This window comes from Gigantopelta aegis, chromosome 4, assembly GCF_016097555.1.
Source record: "Gigantopelta aegis isolate Gae_Host chromosome 4, Gae_host_genome, whole genome shotgun sequence".
Lineage (NCBI taxonomy): Eukaryota > Metazoa > Mollusca > Gastropoda > Neomphalida > Peltospiridae > Gigantopelta > Gigantopelta aegis.
Genome location: NC_054702.1, coordinates 48,030,450 through 48,052,963, shown reverse-complemented (window position 1 = coordinate 48,052,963; position 22,514 = coordinate 48,030,450). Strand labels below are relative to the sequence as shown.

Genomic DNA, 22,514 nt, shown 5'->3' with positions numbered 1-22,514 from the left:
TGAGGCAACGATGTGTCGAGTGTATTCGCGCCAGGGATGGATTCACACACTATTAAACGAATGTTCTAATGTGTAAAATCCATGTTTGACAACCTTCAACTTTGACAGCATGTCATGTGACTTTCTTGTATACAGTGACGTTTATTTGTGTTTTTTTGTAAATATGGAACAATAAATAAAAAAATTGGTGTAGCTTACATCATCAATCTAATACACTCTGAAACTTATTTGGTTATAAATTTTTGACCCTTAAATTCTTTTGAGTAGTATATATAAGAAATAATCGACGAAAATCATTTTTATTCTATTTCCGACAGTACTATAGTCAAGAGTTTTCATGATTACACGCCTGCCCTGTGTTAAGAGTAACAACTGTTTGGGTAACAGTCACCTCAGTGGTTACAGGTTGTACTGTACCAAATAAATCCAATAGGCAACCATGTTAACGCTTGTGCTTAAAAACACTATAAGCAATATATCAACCAAATTATGACCCATAAATACCAGTACTAAAACCCCTACCTCAAAGTATTAACTGAAGAAAATGGTACCTTTCATGACTCATTTTCGGTATAACCAGATGTTTTTACAACACCCCTAGTTTCGCATATTTGAGTACTTTTTTTTTTTACAGGTACACCATATGTTCCAAGCACAAGGCTACAATATGAAATAAAATTGCATACATTTTTAGCCCAGATGAAATTAATTTATTTTTGCAACTCTCACATTTATAACCAATCACAGGACTTGTAGTGTTTACTTCTCTACCAAAAGTTTGGTGCACCTCGAACTTTGACCCAGCTGGAAATTATTTCGTTTAATGCTACCAATACTGATAACATACATTTTTCAAAAGTCGCAAATCATGTGTTTTTATGACAACCAGGATCTGACATCTGCTGACATAAACTGACAACCTCACTGAAACTGTTGTTTCGACAGTGCAACCTAATATAATGTACACCTCTCAAGGCACATGTATTGTGTACAGTTTTTGTACAAATGCAATGTCATATTTGAAGAAAAAATTAATTAAAAATAATACTCCTGAAGATATTTACTGTCAGACAGGTGTGTGTGCTCAGCTATATATGTAGAGACAACATGAATATTCAGAGTACATCAACTCCTTATACTTATTCCATTGAAGCACATGTACTTTACTGACCCCTAGATTACAAAGACCTTAATAGGAACATAAAAGAAATATCAGTATTAAACAAATACAATGTCTGAGGAAGGAAAAATCAACATGACTGCACCTGTATGAAGTAATGACTAATGTCTTGCACATAACTGTTGGAGGGAAATCCTGTATGCTGAGTTTGGGTGTCTTCAAGTTACCAGGTGTGGGAATTTCAAATCCATCAGCTATGCTGATTTTCAAAATGGACCCTGAAAACCATTGGCAGTCACCAATATTCCTGACTATATTTTATGTATACCCTACTGTAGTTGGAGGTTTTAAATTTTTGTGATATCTGGACTTATCATGCAGCTTTCACATACTTATTTTTGATTCATTACTAAAAAAAAACCTGTTTTTAAATGATATAATTACCCAAACATCTATTTTATTGCATTATTTTCTAATCCAGATCAATACAATAAGTATATTGGATGTATTCCCACAATCTGTAATCCAGCATATTATTTAGCTATTAACATTGGATAATACAGCTTTAACAACAATAAAATAAACTTACACCAAGGTAGATAATCAAATCTGGAAAAATTGCTTCTAGTATACACTTAAAATGCACTTTATGGGAGCAAACTAAGTGATTATTTTCTTTTTAATATTTGATCTGGATACCTAAAGATATGTTTAACAAGCTTATTGTTATGTATAAATAAGAACAGAAGGAAAAATAGTGACCAAAAATTTAATTATGGCTTTGGTAAAGTTTTTCTTCAAATTAATTTTTGGGGGGCATAAAACTACAAATTTGTCTAAAATATGACTTAGCACCTTATAAATATGTCAAAAGGACAATAAAAATCAAGGTCTTTAAAAAGTTAAGCTTTCAGAATTACATACATGAAACATTAACTACATGTGTATGTTTATGGAAATTAAAGACAATAAACCGATATTGGCACATGTTATTTTTAATATAAAAATAAATTGCTATTAAAGGTAGGGTCAACTCAAACAAGAGCCTTATGTGTTGGAAAGATGCATACACGGACCACCAACATATACTGACACTTTAGCAAATGAAAAATGCATAATTTTAGAGTTAATAAAAAACCATGATTATTCCTGCTAACTGGGGGCAGCCATTTCGTTTTGTTTTTGTGACCTCCGGTGGGATAGCTTGGGGCGAAGTGACATCAGCTCCTGACCATCTCCTGTATGTACAGTATAAACAAATGCAGTAATTTTCGACAAGGCAGTTCTCTTTGATCAACCTGACTTGCAAAACAGCATAAATGACGTAATAATATAATAAACTATTTAACTAAATATATTTCAAGTTGCATTAACGGAACAAGATGGGGTTATAGTATTTTTATCTGTTAAATAATCCAAAGGAAAAATGTACACTATTAGGCCTATTGATATACAACATTGGAGCAAAAACGACAACCCACGACACCCAAGTGATAATTTTCTTTTCTTTGGGACTACGTAATTGGTCAGTTCTGTAGTTTTAGATGGAAAAGTCTACTTAATCAATAGTTTTACAGAACTATTTACAGTAATAAACCATGTCCATTACCATTTTAGGGGCGACAGGTAATATTCCACAATACCGGTATGTATTTTTGTGTCTAGACAGCGTCAATTAAATGGCTCGTCTGGTTACCAATCAAATACACACCTGCCAATCAGGAATCACAGGTAGAATCAACTAACAGCATAGACCAATTAACTAAGAAAACACTTCGTGTATCATTTCAGTACGTAGGGTAATGCATGGACAAAACACTGTTAATTATTTCGACTTGTTGTGTAGCCACTTTGACAATAGTGCTGGATATACTTATTGCTGGCTTACTGGGATGTGTATTATTACAGAACATTGTAATGTATGACTATTTATTATCCCTCAAAAATCAGGTAGATTGTGTTTCTCTAGTTCTAAGGCTCATTCCTGACATTACGTGTTAAGTATTACGTAACCACCAGCTCGCCAGAGGGCGTACTCACTGATATAGTACAAAATGGCTGCGCCCGTTATATATAATAGCCGTCACATTTAACCGTTTTTTTAATTAACTATACGATTATACAAGTACTGGTTGCCCAGATATATTACCATATTTAAGAGCAGTTGTATATAGCAAGTCAAACACAATGTAAATAATAATGTTAAAATCTTTATAGTATGAATTATAGGCCCAAACCAACTTTTCCTCAGTGCTAACTTTTATTCAAACTCCATTCAGAGCCATGTTCAGTAATTATTGTCACGGTCAAGGTCATTGTGAACTTGCATGGCCAAGTGATCACTGATTAATCAAATAGTGTAGTTTAATTTAATTTAAAGGGACACACCCTAGTTACGGCTAGTTGTTAACCATTACGGCGTTGTTTTTCGCTATTAAACCCCATTTTTTACAAATAAAATTGCACTTTACTTACATTTTATTATTTAGAATACACATTTCCATTCACCTGAAGTGCTTTTTGGTAATCCTGATGTTTGTAAAACCACGAAATGCATTTTTTCACAAGACGTTCTGTCGAGAAAAAACCGTTAAGCGAGGTCCAATCTATTTTTAGAGGGGATATTTCCATTTCAATGTCACAGACGTTGGTATATCACATGACCGTTATCATTTTGGTTCGATTTGTTTTCTCGTGCACGGTTCGTGCAATCAACATCCGATTTTTTGTTGTTCATTTGTGAGATTTTTCTTCACAGTTCGTGAACATTTTCAGTAACAATAAAGTTCAGACAAGTAAGTGTCTCAATACAAAACGTTACAAACCCTTAAAACCAATAATTTTGCTAAGTCTTACGATATCTGGAGAGGGGATACAACCAGGACAGAACAGTTGGAACAGGTGAAACGAACGCACCCCAAGTCTGTGAAATTTGTCGTGACGTAGGCATTGTTGTGCTTCGAGCGACATCTACCGGTGACATCAGAATACTAACTTTCAAAATTATTTCAAGCAATTGGGACATGGGGATTGCCATGGTATTTATCGATATAAAACATGCCTTTTCACTCCATTTGATAAAAACGTGATCTAAGTGTGTTACAGGTTTGTAGATTAACCAAATTATAATTTATTTTCGCTGGATGGAACTAGGGTGTGCGGCTTTAATGACAAATATCATAATCTTTTTTATTATGCACTGAATATGTGCTATAGGTTGTACTATACCAAATAAAATCCCAAAGGCGACCATGTTAACATGTGCTTAAAAACACTATATTCAATACATCAACCAAATTATGACCCATAAATATCAGTACTACAACCCATACCTCAAAGTATTAATTGAAGAAAATGGTACCTTTCATGCCACATTTTCAGTATAACCAGATGTTTTTACATCAACCCTAGTTTTGCTCAAAATTTGAGTACTTTTTTTACATGTTCCAAGCACAAGGCTACTTGACACAGTGGTACTAGATGAAATAAAATTGCATACATTTTTAACCCAGGTGAAACTAATGTTTTTTTACAACCAACACACTCAGTTATAACCAATCACAGGACTTGTGGTGTTAACTTCTCTATCAAAAGTTCGGTGCACCTCGAACTTTGACCCAGCTGGAAATTATTTGGTTTAGTGCTACCTATAGGAAAATGGTGCCAACATGACATTGCAACGTTTTGTTAACTATATTCGTTCAGTAAGTATATTCATTTCAGGGATGGGGCATAGATTATTGGTGACCATATATTAATTAGTGAACTGTGGCATATGAAAGGATAGCAAAAGTTTTTACATATGATCAATGTTGGTTGATTTTTTTTTAATTATTCGATCATGATGATGATGGTTTATTTGTTTTCCCCTCACTGGCCATCAGGCTCAACAATGTACATATTTGGGGAATACTGGTATATTTATGACTACTGGCATTTGCATTTGTTTTTATACGCCCATCTATGTACGTCTGTCTGTTAACATTTTCTTGTCCGGACCATATCTTGCTTACAGATATATACAGGACCCTCAAACCTCACATGTAGGAACAACATGGGATGGTGGTGGTCGCGTACTATTACTAGGTCGCTGTGACCTACTTTTCACAATCTACTGCACATAACAGTAAATCTTTGTCCGGACCATATCTTGCATACAGGACCATTAAACCTCACACATTGGAACAAATTGGGATGATGGTTTGTCTTGTACTATTACTAGGTCACTGTGACCTACTTTTCACTGTCTACTGCACATAAAAGTAAATCCTTGTCCACACCATACCACCATACAGATCCATCAAAACACATGTAGGAACAACTTGGGATGGTAGTGTGTCACGTACTATTACTAGGTCACTGTGATTTACTTTTCACGGTCTATTGCACATAATACTTTTTGTTGTCCGGACCATATCTTGCATACAGATGCATATAGGACCATCAAACCTCACAAGTAGGAACAACTTGGGATGGTGGTGTGTTACGTATTATTACTAGGTCACTGTGACCTACTTTTCACGGTCTACTGCATATAACAGTAAATCCTTGTCCAGACCATATCTTGCATACATTTGTATTAAAATATAGCATTAGGAAAAACTGAATCCATGCACAATATTTATGGTATTTTAATGAAAACATAAAGTTGACAGCTTGATTTGAAGCATTTTCAACATTGTGAGAAAAAAAGACACTTCGTTGTTTATGTTCAGGTTGTTAGTGACGCAATATCTCGTATAATCTTGCGATACATGCAGTTACAAACAAAGTATCAAAAACATATGACATCCCAATCGAAATTATATGACGGTATGATATAAGGGAAAGTGTACCGCCCGTTCCCCTCATTAGTTATCGATCTAAAGAGGGATTTTTTGATGGGGTATATATATCCCTAACCCTAACCCTAACCTAACCCTAACTAATATCATCATGCTACAAAACAAAAACAAACAAAAAAAGGAAACATTAATAAACTATTATAAATGATGGGGGGAACGGGTGGAGCTCTTGCCGATATAAGATACATATGCATTAGAAATAAAGTTCGTGCTTGCGCAGTGTGATTAGAAATAGTGAGGAAGTGAAATGGACGGAATTCGATAGTTTACTGTTTTTAGGATATAAAATAATAATTATAAATTATATTAAATAACAGTCTTATCAATATGGGGAGAAAACGCAAAACTAACTTAGTGTACGCTTCTCCTATATCAACGACAACAATATTCTGTTCTGCACCAAAGCTCAGACCTTCAAATAACGGCATTATTTATAAATATTAAGTGATATAAAGCAATTAAAATAAATATATTTCTTCTCCCTTCTCAATACCGGAAGTTACATTTGGCAAAGGGAAATAATCCAATATACGTCATATAGGACTCATTTTCCATCTCGGCAGAAGCGCATCACACTAATGTCTTATCGGCCAAAACACCGAACAATTTTACATAGTGCAAGAAAGAAAAGGAAAAAACCGCTTCAGACGATGATAATGCATAAGGGACCTGGGTTTCGGTTGATGCTATCAAATTAAAAACCGTCATGCATGGGGGGGTTTTTGGGGGTTTTTTTTTAGGTGGGGTTGGGGGTGGAGGTAGGGGTGGGGTGTTAGGGGGTTGGGTAATCTCAGACATCTTTTTTTTCTTTTTTTTTTCTTTTCTCCCCCCAGTGCCCCCTTTCCTTTCTCTCCTTTGAATTTCATCTCATTTCTTCCCGATCTGGCAACTCCTCCTATCGGGCAACTTCTTTCGCTGTCCACCTCCACATCCCAGTCCTTGTCTCTCCAACCGTGACATGTGTTTGTCTCTTGTGGCTATCTGTGCCACACACCTGTTCCCCATCAGCTTTTAGCTGTGGGCTTAGTCTGACCACTTCGGAGAGTGTTCAGTAGTTACTTCTGGCATTGTTAAGAGGCACTTGTAACCACCTACTATGCACCCCTACTACCGGCGGCCGTTAGTGCCGTGGGTCAGACCAGTTTTATTAGCGGCAGAGGACGAGGATGCCAGGTGGGTGCATCAGACATTATCTTAATAAATGTCCCTCACTGCATTTAATTATAAATTTTAGATATGTCAACGAGACAAATATTGGTACCGGTATCATAATAATTAAAATTATTTATAATTGATATAACAATTTAAAAGGTTCAAAATAATGACAAGGGCAAGGACAAATGGTTCGATATCTAATATAAGGTGAATGGATGAGTTACTAGATACAAGCAGTTTCGTACCACCACATTTAGAGAAATAATTTAAAAGAAAGTTAATAATTTCATAGTTCTTCGACGAACATTATATATATATATATATATATATATATATATATATATATATATATATATATATATATATATATATATATATATATATATATATATATATATATATAAATTTTTATAAAAGGAATTTCCTGTATTTCAGAATCACCTGAATGGGAGATCTTGGCCATCCGCTTTTGGATGTGTTGATGTCAATGTTGTTATTGTTCATATAACGTAGTCAAATCAGCCAAGCAGCGAACAAATTATGTTGCAATTTGTTGTAAGTTTTAGAGATCACTACACAACTCTAAAATAGTACATACTTGTTAATCAATTTTCAAATGGATTAGCAACTGTTGCCAACTTATTCTTAGTAAAAAGTGGGATAACAACTTTTTATGTCATTGAGATGTATTTATATTACTTTTTCAAAGCATTACTTGCAAAATCAACTGCAGGTAGTTTAAATCAGTTGAACGTTAAACACAAAGCCAGAACCCAGCAACTCCAGAGACTTACGTCAATTTCCTACAAAGTAACATATTCTTAAGTTAGCCACTAAATTTTGTTTTGTTTAATGACACTACTAGAGCACATTGATTTATTAATCATCGGCTATTGGATGTCAAACATTAGGTAATTTTGACATATAGTCTTACACAGGAAACTGGCTACATTTTTCCATTGGTAGCAAGGGATCTTTCAGAAGCACCATCCCAGACAGGATAGCACATACCACAGCCTTTTGATATACGTCGTGGTGCACTGGTTGGAACGAGAAATAGAAATTAGCCACTAGGTTTTGTCATTGGATTGAAAAAGTGACCTGTATATATATGTACAAACAAAAATTTGTTTTGTTTAACAACACCACTAGAACACATTGATCAATTAATCATCAGCTATTGGATGTCAAACATTTGGTAATTCTGACTCATAATCATCGGAGGAAACCTACTACATGTTTCCTAATGCAGCAAGGGATATTTTATATGCACTTTTAGTCCATGGGCCAGACCCCGAAATTTAACGAATTGGTATCACCTGGGCTGGCAAATTCTCATGGTGTTTTTTTAATAGCCCTATGCCTGTAGTTAATAAATTAGTATGATAGACTTTTGTAAGGAGTAGCTTTTTGGTGAATATCACCCCATAAACATAGTGAGTCGAGGACAAATTCGTGTACAATAGTTTGGGGTAGGAATAACAAAATGTATCATAACTTTGCAACCAATGGACATAGCCACACAGATTAGCATTCAAAATGTTTATTTTAAACCCTCTACACACTGATATACAAATTGGTGTAATAATGATGTCACCAAAGGTCGAAAGGATATGACATTGTGTTGATTTTAAAAATACAACACCTTGGCATTAATGGTACTACTGCTTCATGTATAAGGGACATATTTTAACTCAACTGCCAATAATGTGAATGATAGACACCCTGTGAGTAATTGAAGGGGTAATTGTTAAATTGTTTTGAAAAAGGTGCTTTTACAATAAAAGACAGAAAGTCATATTTACAAAACTAACATAAAAGTGTGAAAAACCCATAATTACTTTGTAGGCAGTCAACAGATCTTTACACACTACCAGTAACAATTTGAAAATATTTTATCATTACCTTAGATTTCAGCTTTTAAAACGGACCATTTGTCCAAGATACTTTATTGTCGCCATCATGTATTTCCAAGATGGCCGCCATGCAAAAAAACCTATTGATACCAATACCTCAGAACCCATACCACATAGGCTCGTAGTTTTTCTTTTTAATCTAACTTAGAGTTTTGAGGGTAATGCATGTAGTTATATCCTCCACAATATTACTAGATGGATTTTTGTAAAAAAAAAAAATAATAATATAAAAAAAAAAATATTAAAAAAATGTATAGACTTATTGAGGAACAATGCTGCAATGACTTACCATCGTTTTGCTATTGTATTGATCTGTTCTCATTAAAAAGTGGGAAATGTTTGTCCATTGCCTTAGGTTTCAACTTTTAATATGTCCAAGATAAAATATGGTGGCAATCGTGGATTTCTAAGATGTCTGCCATACAATAGTTATTAGTAGGGGCCTACTAATATCTCAGAATCCTTGCCACCTATACTTTGGAGTCTAACTTTGAGTTTTGAGATAATTAATGCAGTTATAACAATCAAAATATCACTAGATGGATTTTTATTTTTATACAAATAACAAAATATAGTCAAATTACTCGGAGAAAAAGTGCAACATCGCTTGTAAAACTTTTCATCATTTTACTTGGTATCATTCTGTTCATGCAAGAAGTTTATATTAAACAATTTTCTTCTAGGGAATCTGCATGTCCAGCTAGTGCCACACCCACACAGACTCTTGTAATCATACTTAAACAATTCAGTGCAGGCTTTGGAAGACAAACTTAGGGTATTCCAATATCTCAGCATGGAAGCTAAAGTTAGCTTAAGGATATTCCACACAAGAACACTGCACTGGCCATCAAAAGTCCTTCCCGTCCCTCGGGAGTGGGTGCATGTTGTTTATATTGGTCACTGGTGACTCGTATTATTAGCTTGGTAATCACACCGTTTTGAATGCATACTGGGTGGGTGGAATCGTCTTCCTATTCTGACATTACACCACATTCCTTTCTTCGTCAACATGTTTCAGGTCACTGGTCATACAATGAGAGTTGCTGGTGTAACAGATGAGTGTCATGTAAATAAAGACACGTGTCACATGAGAGTAGCAGTTCCATGCACCCCCTTTTTTCTCTTTTCCCCAAAACCCACAGACTGTCATATATACAATAGTACCTACTTCCTCGAATACCTTTATCTTACTCATCTCTTCTAAATTATTTGATCCTACTCATAATGCATGTATCCTATACAACATCATCTTTTGGAATATTTTATGTCATATAAAACAAATACCCAGTTGGTATACCCATCAAATGTCATGTATTTGGTAACCAGGTAGGTCTAACTGGTATGATTGTTTATTGTGATCGTTCACCATCACGATTGCAGACTGCCATGAAGTAAATAATCATTATATCTGGTGTCACTGTTATTCGTCGATGGCCCAATCGTTCGATGTCATCGTGTGACCATGAGTAAGTAGACACTAGACATTTAATTCATGTGTATTCCTCAGAAATGAATAATATACTATAGGTAGTCGCGGCATACATTAACTTGACCGCGAATTACAATATATAGAGGCATATATCGCTGATTCCATACCTCACTGCACATAAAATTGAATATTTGAATATTGAATATTTTGCTTCTCCCAAACGCACAGATCAATGCACTCAGATGTGCATTTGTGCATGCACATCTAGTCCTACATCCACTCAGACTCTTGTAAGCTTGCTTAACCAATTCACTGCAGGTTCTTGTCTCATAGGTAGTGTCCCACACAAGAACTCAGCATTGGCTGTCTGTATCAAAAGTCTGTATAATACACCCTACAACTCGCCAATCTACTTTTAATAACTAATTAATGACGTTTTGTGTATGCAGACATGAAAACAACACAAACCATAACATATTTACATCAATTGCATCATCTAGAATAGGAATAATTGGTTAACATTTACTCACACAATCGATTATAGACTTGTAATGAATGAATCGAAAATTGATCGGCTGGGCTCTGCTAATGTTATGATCGATTTTCGTGCTTATATCCAATTAAGGTTCATGCATGCTGTTCTGGTCACACACATCAGCTATCTGAGCTGTCTGTCCAGGACAGTAGTTAGTTGTTAGTTGGTTAGTGGTTAGTGAGAGAGAAGATGGTGTAGTGGCCTTACACCTACCCATTTAGTCCTTAAGAACTCGCTCGGAGTTGGAGCCAGTACCGGGCTATGAACCCTGTACCTACCAGCATGTAAGTCCGATGGCTTAACCACTGCACTACCGAGGCTGATCAATTTTCGATTATAATCAATTATTAGAACATCACTACCTAGAAACAACATCACTGAAAACGGGTTACATATCAAGCTAACTTTATGTTTCACCAATGAAAAAAAACCCACTCACTCCAGAGAGATGGGAAGTATCTTTGATAAAGACAGCTAGTTCTACATTCTTTTATGGAATACCCCAACTTTGTCTCCAGTGTTAAGTGTTGTTACTGAGTGGATGTGTCATTAGATAGGCATGTAAATAGGTCCCATCGAAATGCACTGATAACTGTATTTGTTACTATGAGAAGTAAATTGTTTAATAGAAACTTCTTGCATGAAAAGAATGATACCAAAGCAAAACAATGGCAAGACTCACAATTAACATTGCTCCTTTTTGTCCTGAATAATTTGACTGTATATTTCGTTACTTTTATGAAAATCTAGTGCTAATTTAATTAATATAACTGCATTAATTACCTCAAAACTCAAAATGAGTATAGGTGACAAGGATTCTGAGATATTGGTACTAATAGCTATTGCCACCATAATGCATCTTGGACAAGTGGTCCCTATTAAAAGTTGAAAACTAAGGCAATGGTCAAACATTTTCCACTTTGTAATGAGAACAGATTATACAAAAGAAAAATGATGCAGCATTGTTCCTCAATAAGTTTTCTATATATTTCATTTATTTTATACAACAAAAAACGTCCATCTAATAATATTGTGAATGATAGAACTACATTCATTAACCTCAAAACTCTAAGTTAGATTAAAAGACAAGTTATCTCTTTTAAAAATTGAAGTCGAAGGCAATGGTAAAATATTTTCAAATCATTACTGGTAGTGTGTAAGATCTGTTGACTGTTTGCAACGTAATTATGGGGTTTGTTTTTCACTTTAAATATGACTTTGTCGTTTGTTGTAAAGGCACCTTTTTAAAAAAAAAAATTTAACAATGACCTCTTTAATTACTCATAGGGTGTCTGTCATTCACATTCTAGGCAATGGAGTTGAAATGTGTCCCTCATACATGAAGCAGTAAATCAACACGACCTTTTGACCTCTGGTGACCTCATCATTACACCAATTTGTATATATTATATATATCAGTGTGTAGAGGGGTTTAATATAAATATTTTGAGTGCTCATTTGTGTGGCTATGTCCATTGGTTGCAAAGTTATGATACATTTTATTATCCCTACCCCAAAATATTGTACAAGAATTTGTCCTCGCCTCACCATTTATGGGGCGATATTCACCAAAAAGCTACTCCTTACAAAAGTCTATCATACTAATTTATTAACTACAGGCATAGGGCCATTCAAAAACACCATGAGAATTTGCCCGCCGAGGTGATACCAATTTCGACTCTGACCCATAAACCATTTCCCAGACAGGAAAGCACATGTACAAACAAAAACAAGGCACTGAAAACATGCACATCCTCACACAGCTTGGCAATAAGATTAAGATTTCTATTTTTAGTCAGCAATGTTGACCTTTGACAGGTGGAATGTGAACTTTAATGAAAATCTGATAAGAAAGTAAGTCCGTAAGTAATAGTAACCTTGAATTTTGATTAACTAAAGTAGTGTCGGAAATGGAATAAAACTGATTTTCGTTATTTTTTTTTCAATTAAACTGACAAGTAAATATTTGGTAAATATCTATTTAATGATATATTCTATCTAATTTAGTATTTACTTGTTTGGGCTCTCACTGATATACAAGGTGGTGTTTACTAACATCTTACTTTTAATTTCAAGAGTAAACAGGTGATTTGTGCACTTTATTAAAGTTGAACAAACTATAGCAAATTTTGATCGACATGTCAATTTCAATGCTGTTATAATATGGAGGGACAGTCTCCGATGACGGTTTACCTCAATCCCTCTCCAAAACAAATTCATTGTGGACATTTCTAAGTAACTTTTGAGCAAAACTATCAAGAACCATTCTGAGTGTGTGATCTATTATACCAGTATTAAAGATGCTATCTCAAAGTTGCATGACAGCCATTGCAAATCATTTGTTTAAATTAAATTTTGCCGCAAAAATTTAAAGACTACGAGACCAAACAAGTAAATGCTAAATTAGCTAGAGTATCATTAAATAGATATTTACAAAATATTTACTGGTCAGTTTAATATGAAAGAAATAATTGACAAAAATCATTTATTCTATTTCCGACACTACTTTAGTTCCAAGATTTCAAGATCCTATTCCTAATGTTAAGTTTCATGAAAATTGTATAACAGAACAGTGACGTCATGTGTCACGTGTATACAAGATGCTATATCTACTGGATGACTTTTCGCATGTGGATAATAACCCATCCATTGTAGAGATGTTTTTGACAATTTTCTAAGATCCCAAGAAGTTGGCCGGAGTTGTCCAGCAGCTGGATGACCCACATAAACAACATAAGACCGTCACATTCATGTACATCTTTATTAACTGCAACACAATGACATTAACATTTTTTGGTTTTTTCTTTGTTAAGATGCTGAATTTGCATATTTACAGGTACAGATACATATAAAATTAAACATCTTTTGTCCTAACTGGATAGCTGCGATCTACTTTTGTTGGCTGGCAGCTGTCATTTACTCCGAGATTCAAGCACAAAGCAGTGGCATGTTGAGGAGGCCAGGCTCTGACGAACATCCCAAATGGTACCATCGCCTTCTATTATCTCACATTAGGACCTTCTGAACATCACTCGGCCAAATGCTTGATACATTTAACTAGTAGTAAAACTATACTCTTTTATGGTATCTAAGACTAAGATGAAATCTGTCCAAACAAGTGGACCATGTGAACTTACTGTGATTATATAGGCAATCTGTTATATCACTTTTAAGTACCAATGAAAGAAGAAATGTTTTAATACCTCAGTATAAAAATATATAGAGCCAAACAAAAATATGTTAAGTGTATCTTCAAGAACAGGCCTGAATACCAGATCAAGCTATGTATACAAAAAATAATTCATGTCCAAATTGCTTTCACAAAAACAATTTTCACTAAAAATGAAAATTCAGTATGTGAATTAAGTACTCAATACATATCCAACACTGTTTTTCAGCTTTCACAAAAAGGCTATTTTTAAAGAAAAGGAGGGCACTTCAGTTACATTTGTGGACATTTATACATGTGTGCAAGAAATGTTTAAAATGCAACTAATGCTAATTATTTTAATTTTCAGGGTCAGAAGTCTCCACCCTCAGTAAAAACCTGACTTTTTCTTTTTAAAACAATGCAATACAATACAATACAATACAATAAAATACAGCAATACAATAGTTTTCCAATACAAAAAAAAGACTATTAAATGGTAATCTGAATTATTTTACAAAACTTTTGTAGTTACTAAAAAATCCAATCAACAATAATTTCAAAATGCTTGGAACAATTCTCCATATGGAATCCTACTAGTATTTCCTTTATTGTTTTTTTTATTTTGAAATTATTTTACACGATACAGCATTTTCCTCTGCATCCTGTGCTGGATCTCTCCCCTCCTCAACATCAAATGCACCACTTTATACACGGCTCTTTCTGGGTATTTCTGTGGAAAAATAAAATAAGTTATACATACAGTGAAACCCCTCTTAAATGGACATTCAGAGAACCAAGTAAAATGTCCACTTCAAGAGATGTCCAGTTTTCAGAGATTTAAACTGACCCAAAATCCTATGTTGTACTTTGCTGTCATTCGTTTCCATGAGTGTTCTTTTTGTAGGCTTACTCGGCCTTCTTGGTCTCCAACAGTTGATTTTCCAATAATAAACATTTCACCTAGAGGTTTTAATGTTTGCTTGCATATACTTTGAAAACATTTAATGTTTTTAGGTTTATCATATGCATTGACTAATAGTTCAACACTGCAACATTTACCTGGACATTCCGACATGTGGAAAACTCGTATGGAAATAAAACCCTGCTGACAACTTTTCAACCACAAAAAGCCAACATTATTTGTTAAATAAACTTTTTTTTTCTTCTTTTTTTAATTCCAAGAATATGATCACTGCGAATTAAACTCAAATTCCTTGATGTTTTGTTGATTTTTGAAGCAATATAGAAATTCTGTCACACTGAGCTACAAACATAGAAACACCCTCCCACTGAGCTACATCACCTCTCTACGAATATAGAAACACCCTCCCACTGAGCTACATCACCTCTCTACGAATATAGAAACACCCTCCCACTGAGCTACATCACCTCCCTGCGAATATAGAAACACCCTCCCACTCAGCTACATCACCTCCCTATGAATATAGAAAACACTCCCCCACTGAACTACTAATATAGAACAGATTACAGCAGATGTTTTATTTCTCATTGTTTTTTTGTCTAGTACCTGTTTCAAAAAGTCCTGGATAATGGCATGCTCCGAAACTTGAGATCCAATAACAAATCTTCGCTTCATTTGTTTTTCAATGCGATTCAACAGTTCACGATCTTCTTCTGTAGTAAATCCCTCAGCACCTGCAGTAGAAATGGAGTTTTTAAAATTTATTTTTGTCTTGTTAACTTCAAGAAGTTTAAAAGTTTCCAAACAAATATCTGCAATATTTGTAAACCATTTGGTATGAGTGATAAAGCACTCACTTGATGTGCAGTCGCTCTGGGATCGATCCCCGTAGGTGGGCTCATTGAACTATTTCTCGTTCCAGCCAGTGCGCCACGACAGGTATATCAAAGGCTGTGGTATGAGATTTCCTGTCTGTGGGATTATGCACATAAAAGACACCTTGCTGGGAAAATGTAGCAGGCTTCCTCTCTAAGACTATATGTAAAAATTACGAAATTATCGAATTACCGGTGTCATTAAACAAAACAAACTTTTAAATATATATATAATGATGATGTCTCCATACAGTACATGTTTCTTATTGGGAACAACACATTTTCTAATCTCCTCCTTGAGGGTCATAACTGTGTGCAAAATGGGCAAATCACCATGAAAGTCAAACTTGATCTGCAACAGTACATGATAAAGCTATATACAAAATTAGGGGATATACATGTCACTTTTAGACAAATTTATACTGAGGTAACCTTTTAAGACTGATTCTTCAACAGAAGTCAGGGCTGGTTATATGCAAGATTTTCAGCTGCCCTCCGGCAATTAAATCTCAATTTTCACATGCCCACAAACAATTAATTCGTCCCAAAACGTAAGCAGCTTAAATAAAAATTTAAAATGTACATGTTAAACAATTTCACATCATACAAAGCACTAGTAAGCCCTGCATTACAAAATATGTTTTTTCCCTTAATTTGTGAATGTCAAAAACCCCTAAACATAGCTGTTGGAATGAAGGAAACTTGGAAATGAGTTTATGACTTTTAAAAAAAAACTTTAAAGAGAACTAAACATCAGCCTTATGTGTGTTCAGTGTTCGAGATTACTAAATTTGGGCAGTATCCCAGTTGGATACTAACATTTCAAAATCTGGTATCCCACCTGAGAATTTAGTATCCCACTTAAATGTAATTCATAAATAACATCGTAACAAACTTGGGCAACACTGTTCTTTTTTCTACTCTATTGCAACACCACAATCACGGAATTTGTGAAATTTGCAATCAAACGAAATCTATTTTTGAATAATATTAACATAAATTAATATTTAGTAGTAATTTATAAGTGTTTCTGACATTATTAATGATAAACCTACCTATATTAATTTTCTACAGATGTGGAATCAATATCTCAAATAAAATTTGAAGGGAGGAAACATCCAACAAAAACAATAGCGACTTAGCGGTTCCTAGTCTATTGCTACGCCGCTATTGCTCCAGTGTAGCATTAGACTGGGTACGAGTTGGGGAGATATTGTTATGGCATAGCATTAGACTGGGTACGAGTTCGAAAATACTGTTACTTAACTTCACCAGTAAATGACGACTTTCATTGTTTAGCGCAAAATAAAAAACGCATGATTGAAAAAAAAACCCCAACATTATATGGTATGCCGGTGGGATACTGGGTTCTTGAAGTCTGGTATCCAAAATTAAATTATGGTATCCCAGGGATATCGGGATACCGTTAAACTCAAACACTGGTGTTGGAAAGATGCATACCCGGACCATCAACACATACTGACACTTTAAGAAATGAAAAAAACTTAATTTTAATGTTAATGTATGCACAGTGTAAACAAAAGCAGTAATTTACTACAAGGCGCTTCACTTTAATCAACCAGACATGTAAACAACATAAATGACTTGATAGTATAATAAACTATTTAACTAAATATATTTCAATTTGCGTCAACAGAACGAAATGGAGTTATATAGTAATTTTCTATCTTAAAAAATCCAAACAAAAAATACATATTATTAGGCCTATTGGTAGTGTATGTTTGAGATAAAACGACCACTCATGATACCCAAGTGATAATTTTATTTTCTTTAAGACTACATAATTGGTCAGTTTTGTTATTTTAGATGGTTTTACAGAATTATTTACAGTAATATAGCAGGATGGCTGATAATGTCCATTAACTTGTAGGGGTGGCAGGTTATCCCACAATATCCTGTACTAGGCAAGTACAAAACCTGGATGTCTGGTGTGAAACGTAGCAAATTTTGACAAAACCCGGACCATAATCGGACAGCACAAACATCTGGAATTCCAGAGGATTTTCATCTATGCACATCAAATAAACTAGAAATCGGGTGAACATGAAAATTAGAAAAAATATCAGGCATAGCTTCGGTTACAGGCAGAGCCAGTTTTTATTTTGACCCCCAACCCTCATACCATGACACAAAAGTTTGGGCTGTCAGAGTGCAAATGAGGTTAGGAAGGTCCCTCTTATCCTAAATAAATTTAAAATATACCTCAGAATTAGAAAACCAGTCACACATCATGTGCACTTCTACCAACTTACTTGGGGTGCGGAAGCAACTAAATGTCAAGAACATGTTAATGAATGCACTTGGGAATACATTCCTTGTACATGCTTTCGAATATGCCCACAATCGGAATCTACAACATTTGTAAGAGATCGGAACACCGAAATCTGCCGAAGTTTTCCGAATAGTACGCGGAATTAACCGAAAAATACTAAAATACTTTCTTCCTGTTACACTGTATGAAGGCAACTGCGTGAGATTTTTCTTGTGAAACCAAAGTAAAATTTTTTTATATCAATAAAATTAAATTAGTGACCTAATTACAAATTTGCAAACACATACCTCAAACCCCTCAGAAAAAACTCCTTGGATTTACATCAATCTCAAAAACACAGATTTTGCATTAACTGATCTATAATATCATTAAAATTACAAAAACCCACAAAAATAATACTTACCGATTCAAATATGAACTTTATTTTATGTATTTATCAAACATTTAAGTGAATATATGTAAGTACAAATTATAAACTTGTACCCACTCAACGTGGATTTTTTCAAAAATTAATCCAGTAGTCTAAAGGTTAATGACAATTGAAGTCTGAACTGTAACTGTGACAATGTTTACGTACCAGCCAGACTGCCGGTCATAGCAGCATCCAGGGTGGATACCTGGAACAAACGCAGTGCCTCATCCACATCAATATCTGTTGCAAAAGGCTCCAATCTCATCTTGGCAAGAGATTCAGCAATCCTAATGACAGCTTCCAGCTGCCTGTAAGCACAATCACAATATATAAACCTCACCAGAAAACACCTCACAAGACACACAAACATAGAACATGTTTCATTTACAACACTACTAAAATGACACTGATGCCACTTTCTCCATAAAACAGGGTTTAACATGACGCAGGAATCCTGTGTATTTTATGCATTAATTACAAAAATATTCATTAATAAGATTTGTATGCTTCATTGTTGATGCAAAATATTTCTGCAATAGATCACTTTGAGCTAAAGGAGTATTTGTAAAATATATAAAAATTTGAAAACCTTGTGACTACGATATTTCAGGAATGGAAATAGCGACGTGTTTTAACTTGTTCCCAATGCATTTAATGTTAAATGTCAAGATTTCAGTCTCATGTTGCTGTACTGTTTGTTTATGAAAAATTTAATACAGTTAAAAAAAATTGTTCTTCATAAAATTGTTCATAATACTCCCCCCCCCCAGTCACTGAAAAAGTGATAAAGTAAAATGTTACTCACCTCACTGTTATGGGTATGGAAATTTTCTTTCCTGTTTCTTTTTCATATTCATGAGCCCCATTTCTCATCAAGACGTAGCGATTTTTCAGTTTGTCAGCAGCCTCTTCAGACAGACGCGGGCCACATCTCCTACAAAGAAATACATTTGGTTAAATAGTAAAAACATTTAAGAAAACAACAATCTAACTTGGTAGTTGCCAAATACAAACTGAATTTGGTGATTTAAAAAATACACAAGAAGCCAATTCAATTAAGTAACACATTTAGGTAATATGAGCTTGCAACTCATGTCTTCATGTTGATGTTTAAAATTATGTTAACTTTTAGTTTCAAGCAATTATTTTAACAAACTGTTAAAAAATTTTTCTCAAAGAACAATAATGAATTGATATTCTTGAAATAATAATGCAATGTTTTTCTTACTTAAAATATTTGAATAAATATTTGTTGTTCTTAGTGTTTGTGCAACTTCAAATTTGGATGAACACTACATCTAGAATTATTTATAATCCTGGTTTTTGGCAGGACATTGACGATATGAAATTCTTCTCTGTGACCGTGGCAAAGCTTGAATATTTACTAATGAATGAACAATTAAATATTATGTTTCTCTGTTGCATATCAAAGATCGTTTGCAAAGCATAAAGAAAGTTTTGAAGGGAATAGATCCAAATCATCAGTTTGAGTGTATTTTATGGTCTAGAATATTTTCTTGTATATATTCATAATCAATCTGCCAAGATCATTTAAAAATTAGGTTTAATAATCAACATTTCTAAAGGTGTTACTATACCAAATAAAATCCCATAGGCGGTAATGTTTGTGTTTAAAAACACTATATGCAATATATCAACCAAACTATGACCCATAAATATCAGTACTACAATCCCTGCCTCAAAACATTAACTGAAGAAAATGGTACCTTTCATGGCTCATTTTCAGTATAACCAGATGTTTTTACAACACCCCTAGTTTCTCATAAAATTGGAGTACTCTTTTTTTTACAGGTACCACATACATGTTTCAAGCACAATGCTACTTGACACAGTTGTACTAGATGAAATACAATTGTATACATTTTAGTCTAGATGAAACAAATTTTTTGTTACAACCGACACTCACATTTATAACCAATCACAGGACATGTGGTGTTAACTTCTCTATCAAAAGTTCAGTGCACCTCGAATTTTGACCCAGCTGGAAATTATTTGGTTTAGTGCTACCTAAAATGATATACGTTAATCTACCACATACCCTCGAACCAGATGTTTTTACAACACCCCTAGTTTCTCATAAAATTGGAGTACTCTTTTTTTTACAGGTACCACATACATGTTTCAAGCACAATGCTACTTGACACAGTTGTACTAGATGAAATACAATTGTATACATTTTAGTCTAGATGAAACAAATTTTTTGTTACAACCGACACTCACATTTATAACCAATCACAGGACATGTGGTGTTAACTTCTCTATCAAAAGTTCAGTGCACCTCGAATTTTGACCCAGCTGGAAATTATTTGGTTTAGTGCTACCTAAAATGATATACGTTAATCTACCACATACCCTCGAACAAAAGCAATAAACTTTTTTAAGGTGTCCAAGGTAATTTCACCTTCTTGCAGCACGTCTGTGGTTTGTAATGAATTGAGGTGAATGTTCATCACATGTTTAGCAAGAGTCTGTAATATTAAAAATAATATTTAGATATAAACACAGCATATGCAGTAAGGTAGTGAACCAATATATCAACTACCATAGGATACCAAACTCTCTGTCAAAGTGCAATGTAATTACAAATAACTGAAGATGCAATACGCAGTAAGATAGAATCAAAGCAATGTTATCTCTATAAATATATAAAAAGCCAATTTTTTAAAACATTTACTACATAACTTTTAGTACTTTGCTGCTAGGGAATGAATATTAAGTTGTTTAAACATTGCATTTTCGTATTCAGCATATCTCAAAATATAGTTTCCAATCGACACCATACCATACTGTTTGTAATAAAATAAACTGGAGCAGTTTACAAACACCATTTTATTATACATTACATATATAGATACATATCAGGGGAACATTTTGTTTTCAAAATTTTGATCAGTCAGTTATGGTCTATTTGAAAAGTGATTAGTAACTAGTATTCAACATTACAGAATTGTGTAGTAATCTCTGAAACTTGTATAGCGAATTGCGATTCAATACTAGAGCACAAAGCGTTCCCTACATGTATAATGTGTGTTGAACTCACAATGTACTAGAGCACAAAGCGTTCCCTACATGTATAGATAATGTGTGTTGAACTCACAATGTACTAGAGCACTGAGCGTTCCCTACATGTATAGATAATGTGTGTTGAACTCACAATGTACTAGAGCACATAGCGTTCCCTACATGTATAGATAATGCGTGTTGAACTCACAATGTACTAGAGCACAAAGCGTTCCCTACATGTATAGATAATGCGTGTTGAGCTCACAATGTACTAGAGCACAAAGCGTTCCCTACATGTATAGATAATGCGTGTTGAGCTCACAATGTACTAGAGCACAAAGCGTTCCCTACATGTATAGATAATGCGTGTTGAGCTCACAATGTACTAGAGCACAAAGCGTTCCCTACATGTATAGATAATGCGTGTTGAGCTCACAATGTACTAGAGCACAAAGCGTTCCCTACATGTATAGATAATGCGTGTTGAACTCACAATGTACTAGAGCACAAAGCGTTCCCTACATGTACAGATAATGCGTGTTGAACTCACAATGTACTAGAGCACAAAGCGTTCCCTACATGTACAGATAATGCGTGTTGAACTCACAATGTACTAGAGCACAAAGCGTTCCCTACATGTACAGATAATGCGTGTTGAACTCACAATGTACTAGAGCACAAAGCGTTCCCTACATGTATAGATAATGCGTGTTGAACTCACAATGTACTAGAGCACTAAGCGTTCCCTACATGTATAGATAATGCGTGTTGAACTCACAATGTACTAGAGCACAAAGCGTTCCCTACATGTATAATGTGTGTTGAGCTCACAATGTAC

The 22,514-nt window shown here is 34.5% G+C and overlaps 2 protein-coding genes across 2 annotated transcripts in view; both read right to left on the bottom strand.

Moving 5' to 3' along the window:
* LOC121370642 (actin-related protein 10-like) overlaps positions 1-6,455 on the bottom strand; it is a 56,076-nt gene extending 49,621 nt beyond the window's left edge. The window contains exon 1 of the mRNA XM_041496010.1: positions 6,316-6,455. Coding sequence (XP_041351944.1) covers positions 6,316-6,392 — 77 coding nt within the window. The 5' untranslated portion in view covers positions 6,393-6,455. The remainder of the gene's footprint in view (positions 1-6,315) is intronic.
* A 7,291-nt stretch (positions 6,456-13,746) lies between these two features.
* The window catches only part of LOC121370641 (DNA replication licensing factor mcm5-like), a 40,962-nt gene continuing 32,194 nt past the window's right edge, over positions 13,747-22,514 (bottom strand). Inside the window, exons 12-16 of the mRNA XM_041496008.1 lie at positions 21,026-21,141; positions 19,458-19,586; positions 18,818-18,960; positions 15,679-15,806; positions 13,747-14,880 (exon numbers count right to left, since the gene is read on the bottom strand). Of these exons, the coding sequence (XP_041351942.1) occupies positions 14,779-14,880; positions 15,679-15,806; positions 18,818-18,960; positions 19,458-19,586; positions 21,026-21,141 (618 nt within the window). The 3' untranslated portion in view covers positions 13,747-14,778. The remainder of the gene's footprint in view (positions 14,881-15,678; positions 15,807-18,817; positions 18,961-19,457; positions 19,587-21,025; positions 21,142-22,514) is intronic.